The sequence below is a fragment of the Macadamia integrifolia genome, unplaced genomic scaffold (assembly GCF_013358625.1).
Source record: "Macadamia integrifolia cultivar HAES 741 unplaced genomic scaffold, SCU_Mint_v3 scaffold2368, whole genome shotgun sequence".
Taxonomy (NCBI): domain Eukaryota; kingdom Viridiplantae; phylum Streptophyta; class Magnoliopsida; order Proteales; family Proteaceae; genus Macadamia; species Macadamia integrifolia.
In genome coordinates this window covers 25,826-31,825 of record NW_024868664.1, presented here as the reverse complement: position 1 = coordinate 31,825, position 6,000 = coordinate 25,826, and the positions used below count along the sequence as shown (strand labels likewise).

The following is a 6,000-nucleotide window of genomic DNA, read 5'->3' as shown; positions in this document are numbered from 1 at the left end:
TCAAAGGAGGAGAAGCAGCGCAAGGGAGCTTCCCAAAGGTTTCGAATTATACCCCCAACACAAGAAGGGGAAACTCATTTATCAAGCTCCCATACCGATAAAACAGAGAAGCTACTCGATTTGGTTGAGGACCAAACTCATTTACCAGGCTACACCATTGATGGAAGGGAAAACTCCTTGATCATGGAGCAAATGAGCCTAACGATGGATCCTGGACGCTAGTGAGATCCCACTCCCCATCCAAAAATGAAATCCGCCACCATAGCTACGGTTGAGGTTCCGAGCTAGATCTGAATCATGTCTGTGATAAAGCTTTCCAAAAGCCATCTATCTGTCTAGAAGTTGATAGATGCTATATTCCCAACGATCCACCTCTCCTTTGCATTGACAAATCCCAAATCTTATTTATTCCAGACCAAATTGAAGAGAAGATGTACGATGGATTTGAAGAACCGGATTGAGTTAAAAACCGCCTCTCAAGAAAGAAGCAACAACCGTGACATCAGATTTAATGAATCAGAACAACTTCGCAAACATAGATAAATTAACATCTCTCAAACGTTTAACACCCAAACCACCTTCCAATATTGACTTGCAAATATCATTCCATCTAACTGGTATAGCTAGATGATTCAGAATCCCCACTCCAAGCAAAAATCCTCATCAATTGTTGCATGAGAGCAGTGGTAAAGGAGGGCCACAAATAAACAGCAAAGTTGTGGATGGGGATACTCCCCAGAACCAATTACATTGCCAATTATTGTGTGGAGGGAAAAATTTTCAATTATATATTCTGTTTTAACCCGCTTGATTGCAGACTTCACCCATTGTTTGTGGGCGATATAGTGCTACCATTGTTTTGATGTCCCTAAAGGTCTTTAGCATCCTTCTTCTATAGTTTCTTTTTTTCTTGAATTTTCTTTAATACAAATGATCTTTTAGTGGAAAAAAATAGTAAAATATTTATTTATTTGAAAAAGATCAATGACTTGATATAAATTACACAATTATATCACTTCACAGGCACCTTCAGGGTTTATTGAACAAAATAAAAATACAAAGGAACAGAAACCTTCAAGAGGCATGACATAGAGCAACAAATTCTTCAATGTTCTTGTCTGAACTTCCACCTTCATCTACTGCCTCTTTGGCAAACTCTTTCCATTTGATACTATTCTGTCTAATCTCTTTTCCTTTCTCTCCTTGCATAACTTCCTTAATACATGCTTCTATCTCTTCCCCCACTACAACCCCCTTTTCATCCACCTTAGCTCTCAATCCCATTTCCCAAACATCTTCAATACATTTTGCATTAGTTGGTTGATCAGTCCATTGCGGCAATCCCACCATTGGTACACCTAAGCTCAACGATTCCAACGTTGAATTCCACCCGCAATGTGTTACAAAACATCCCAAAGTCTTGTGGGACAACACCTCCAACTGAAGACACCATGAGACCACCAATCCCTTCTCTAGAGTCTCTTCCACAAAATTGGTCGGAATCTTATTCTGCTCTGATTGCCTCACTACCCACAAGAAATGATAATTGCTATCCTTGAGACACGAAGCTAGTTCTTTCATTTGCTCATCTCCGAGTTCAGCAACGCTTCCAAAGGATACATAGACAACAGATCCAGTTTCCCTCATGTTTAGCCAGTTCATGCAAGCATCTACACTTGGCTTGAAAAGATTAAGGCCGAAATCCTCATCGTCTTTGACTCGCTTGTCAAGGTAGATGGATGGCAGGGTTGGCCCGATCGTCTTCACTGGCAATTGCTTTGCCATCCAATTCATTACCTGTTTGGGATCATACAACACTAAGTTAGTTACATGGATCTTCCTTTTATTATGTCTAGCTAGCAAAATAGAATGCTTACCTCCTGCTCCAGCTTATCAAATGAGTTAAAAAGGAGCCAATCTGCCTTGTCGATGTTGGAAAATTGGTTTAAAAGTAAGGTCAGTATTGCTGGGCGCGATCCGTATATAGAAATAAAAGATGGTAAATCGTTGATTGGAAGCAGTGGTAAGCCCGGAATGGAAATGATGGTGCTGGCCACTGGTAGTGTGAGTAGACCCCGGTGCACATGATAGTAAATGCTGCAAACAGCTAAAGATTGGGTGAAGAAGGCAGCACCAATTAAGTTGAGCTGTTTGGCCACATCCAGAACCCAGGGGAGAAAAGGATCGTAAACAACACAGCTTATAGGATCACCAAAGCTTTCTTGTTTCTTGATGAGTTCTGTTAAGGTCTGTGAGCCCACCATCTTAGAGCGCTCAAAGTACTCTTCAATTCTACCTTCCGTCCATGGCAAGCGACCGTCGTCATAGCCGTCGGAGAATGTCTCGACTCCTATAGCTCCAGTTTGTGCATGCATAGAGTTGACAAGATTGCTGGTGATGGCCAATGTGATTTTGACGCCTTTGGAAAGCAATCTCTTGGAGAACTGGAGAAGTGGGTTAATGTGGCCTTGGCTGGGGTAAGGGACAACTAAAACATGAGAATAATGAACTCTATCTCCCTTCTTCATTCTGGAAATGTTTGTTCTTATGATTCATGATCAGGCCTTTACGTTTTGGTTTATTTATAAGACCAAAGTGATCAGGCGTGGGATGAGCTAATATTGATAGACATCACTGCCTACGTAAGACTAGGAGCGATAGACGTATGGGTGTTGCGTAGCTGTGCCCGAGAAAAGAAAACAACAAAGGCTGACTTGTGCTGTGCTGAGAGCCCATGGCGGTGTTTAAGAGCTGCCCCAATTCCATCACGTGGCGGCAGACTTTGTAGTTTCTGAATCCTCTCCTCACGTTGTTTTGGTGCATTGAAAAATTGGATTTTGATCAGTAGTCCACGCTGAACGAATGCTTGATATATTTGACTGCATTACGTCACTTTACATTACGTCATTTTTTCATCAACCCTTGACGTCGTAAGGGCTTAGATGGCTGCGAGAAGCCTCAAGCCGGACCTCATTTTATTCACGTCTATTTCAATTGATCGACATGTAGAGTTTGAAGACCCTCCAGAAAGATGTGCTCATTGTAAGTGTTACGGACACCACCCAGAATGGAGGCCACGAATGGCTCCTCCGACTGGGGAAGGAAATCCGATGGAGTAAGGTGCTGAGGTGGATCAGTTAGGAAATAAGAATTTTCTGAAGTCTTTTTTTGTACCTTCCACAAGTGGGACTGTTGTTCCCAAATCTCCTAAAGCTCGTTTGGTATCGTTTTTGTTCCAGAAATTCCGTTTCATGTCAAAAAGGCCACGAATGGCTCCTCCGACTGGGGAAGGAAATCCGATGGAGTAAGGTGCTGAGGTGGATCAGTTAGGAAATAAGAATTTTCTGAAGTCTTTTTTTGTACCTTCCACAAGTGGGACTGTTGTTCCCAAATCTCCTAAAGCTCGTTTGGTATCGTTTTTGTTCCAGAAATTCCGTTTCATGTCAAAAACGGAAATTTTAGTTTCTGTGTCAAAACGCCGTTTTTAAACGATTTAAGGTTGTTTGGTGAATCTGTTTTTGAAACAGTTTCAGAACAGAAAATCGATAGGTCTACCGTTTGGTAATGCTTGTTTTAGAAGCTCTTTTTTTTTTTAAGTCAATAATTACAGAAATAACATTAAAATACTATTAGAAATTACTAATCCTTTAACACAATAAAGTATTACATACCAAATAAAAAAAAATTAATGGTTTCAGAAAGACAAATAAAGTACAGAATTAACAATGCCTTGTAGAGCATGTGGTTTTTCTTTTGGACTGTTCTCTCTACATGTGTTGATGAGGGTGTGAGGTTGTTGTATGCCCTCCCCCACCCCCACCCCCACCCCCACCCCCACCCCCACTTTTTTTTTGTTTCTTAGCTATTGTCTTGGAGGCTTCTTTGATTCTTGGGTAATGGCCTTGAGAGTGATTTACCTATTCTCTTAATATGTACTTTTCTTTTCTACAATAAATGGATCTATCTATCAAGAAAAAATAAAATAAAATAATTCAACTAAGAGTCAGAACTCAGAACACTCATAGTTCTCTAGCAAAGAAGCTGTATGAATCAATAAGAAGCAAGATAAAACAAAGCTGTATGAATCAATAAGAAGCAAGATAAAACAATTAACTAAGTTATATAATCATCTGATAGGTGAGATTAGATTATATTTTACGTTCATTTTTATTTTTAATGCTAGCAAAAACAAGGAAAACAGGTGTAGTCAAATGGAACACAATGTGATGACTCAATTTATATGGTAAGCTCAAGTCATATGCAATCAGATAGAACATAGTAAAGAAATAGTATTCAAATAGAAGAAATGATTGCAGATCATCCCATCAACAGTTTCTATTTTCATCTTCGAACTGATTCCTTCTTCCCTGCTCTTTTCTTCTTTTCTCTCCTAATTTCTACTGCAGGATATGGATATGGTCCTACATCCCCACTAGCAGTATTGTAAATGGTGAACCTTGTGTTCAGGAAGGACATCTTATATGTTGCGTGGTCTGCATTGTGTTGTTAAAATTCATTTAACATATGACTCTTTTCAACTGAGACCTTGGGAACCATTTTTGTTGTTGCAGAAATCATCTTTATTTGTTTGAGCTTTTATTTTGGAGCATTAGGGGATATTATGGGTAGAGGCAGAGGGAAGGGGAAGAAGCTAACTATTGTTACTAGTCATGAGGATCCTGGTAGTGGTGGGGAGGAATCACTTCCTGCATACAAGAGAAGTGGAAGGCCACAAAAACCACTAAAGGATGAGATAGATGAAGAAGACATTGAGAAGATAGAAGAAGATGGGAAGAATGCCAAATCAGCTACCTCGAATAAAGAAATAAAAGGTCCATCAGTGGCAGAGAAAGGAAAGAAGAGGAAGACGCATTCACAGGCAAAAGAGAATATAGATTCCGTCAAAAAGGAGGATGGCACCGGGACCAGATCAAGTACTGATATCTCGGTCAAGTCCAATGGTTTTAGACAGAATGGGAATAGGCGAAAGCGCAAGCCTCGAAGGGCTGCTGATTTTGGGTTCAATCCGCTAGTGAAAACCCAATCAACAAAAACCCACAAACAGAGACAGATTATATGCATGCCCATAAACAAGACTTGGAAAAAGAACAGTTCGGAGATTGAGAACCAGAGTATGCGTGCCTGTTTGAGCGAAAACGAGCAGAGAGAGAGAGCTGGGTTGAAAACTTGTAGAGATCTGAGTCTTCGCAGATGAGATCTGAGAAGACGTGATCGTCGAGCAGAGACGAGCAAAGATGAGCAGCGGAATTCTCCCTTGAGAAAAACGATACAAGAACCTTCTGGTTTGTAAAAAATCCAAAAAATGTTAGGGTTTGTGCGAAATAGAGAAGAGCAAAGAAGAAGAAGAAGAATGAACGTGAAGAACAAAGAAGAAGAAGAAAGCGATTGTTTTCAAGGTCGATTGTGCTTCATCTTCTCCAGCGATTGGTTTTCTTCTTCTCCAGTTTTGTGTGCGCAAAGGTGAAGGGAGAGGTGAAAGAGGGCGAGTGTTTTATCGGGAAAGAAAGTTGTAAAATCGTTTCTTTTTTACAACTGGAACGAAACTACACGAACAGAATGACAAATTGTCATTCCATCTTTCATCCTTCAAATCTTTTTTTTTTTTTTCTAACCATTTTTTCAAAAAAACTGAAACACATCATATGGTTGCCAAACAGTTTTTTAAGTTTTTTCGTTTCAATAGAACAAAAAAATTATAGAAACATTTTTTTAGAACGATACCAAATGGGCTCCTAGAGTAGATTTAGCCATTTAGTGGATAATGATGTGGATGTCACTCATTTAGAGGAAGTGAACGGTTGACTTGAAGAGGGAAGAGATTAGCTAGTTTTTTGCTTTGTTAGAAAACTAATATTGTTGAGAGGTAGCGAAGAGGCTGGATATGCTCAAGAGAGGTTAGCGCTAGCTACTGTTGGAGACCTTATTGGATGAGAGCAGAGTAGACTAGACTAAGTCCACTTCCATATTCCAGTTCATAGA

The 6,000-nt window shown here is 39.9% G+C and overlaps 1 protein-coding gene across 1 annotated transcript; it reads right to left on the bottom strand.

Annotated features, from left to right (window-relative positions):
- Positions 1-1,038: 1,038 nt before the first annotated feature.
- Positions 1,039-2,528, bottom strand: LOC122066385 (mogroside IE synthase-like). The gene is made up of 2 exons (XM_042630198.1): positions 1,878-2,528; positions 1,039-1,797 (listed from the first exon to the last, which is right to left on the bottom strand). Exons 1-2 carry the CDS (start codon positions 2,526-2,528, stop codon positions 1,075-1,077), a joined length of 1,374 nt encoding a protein of 457 aa, XP_042486132.1. The 3' UTR covers positions 1,039-1,074.
- Between the last annotated feature and the right edge of the window lie 3,472 nt (positions 2,529-6,000).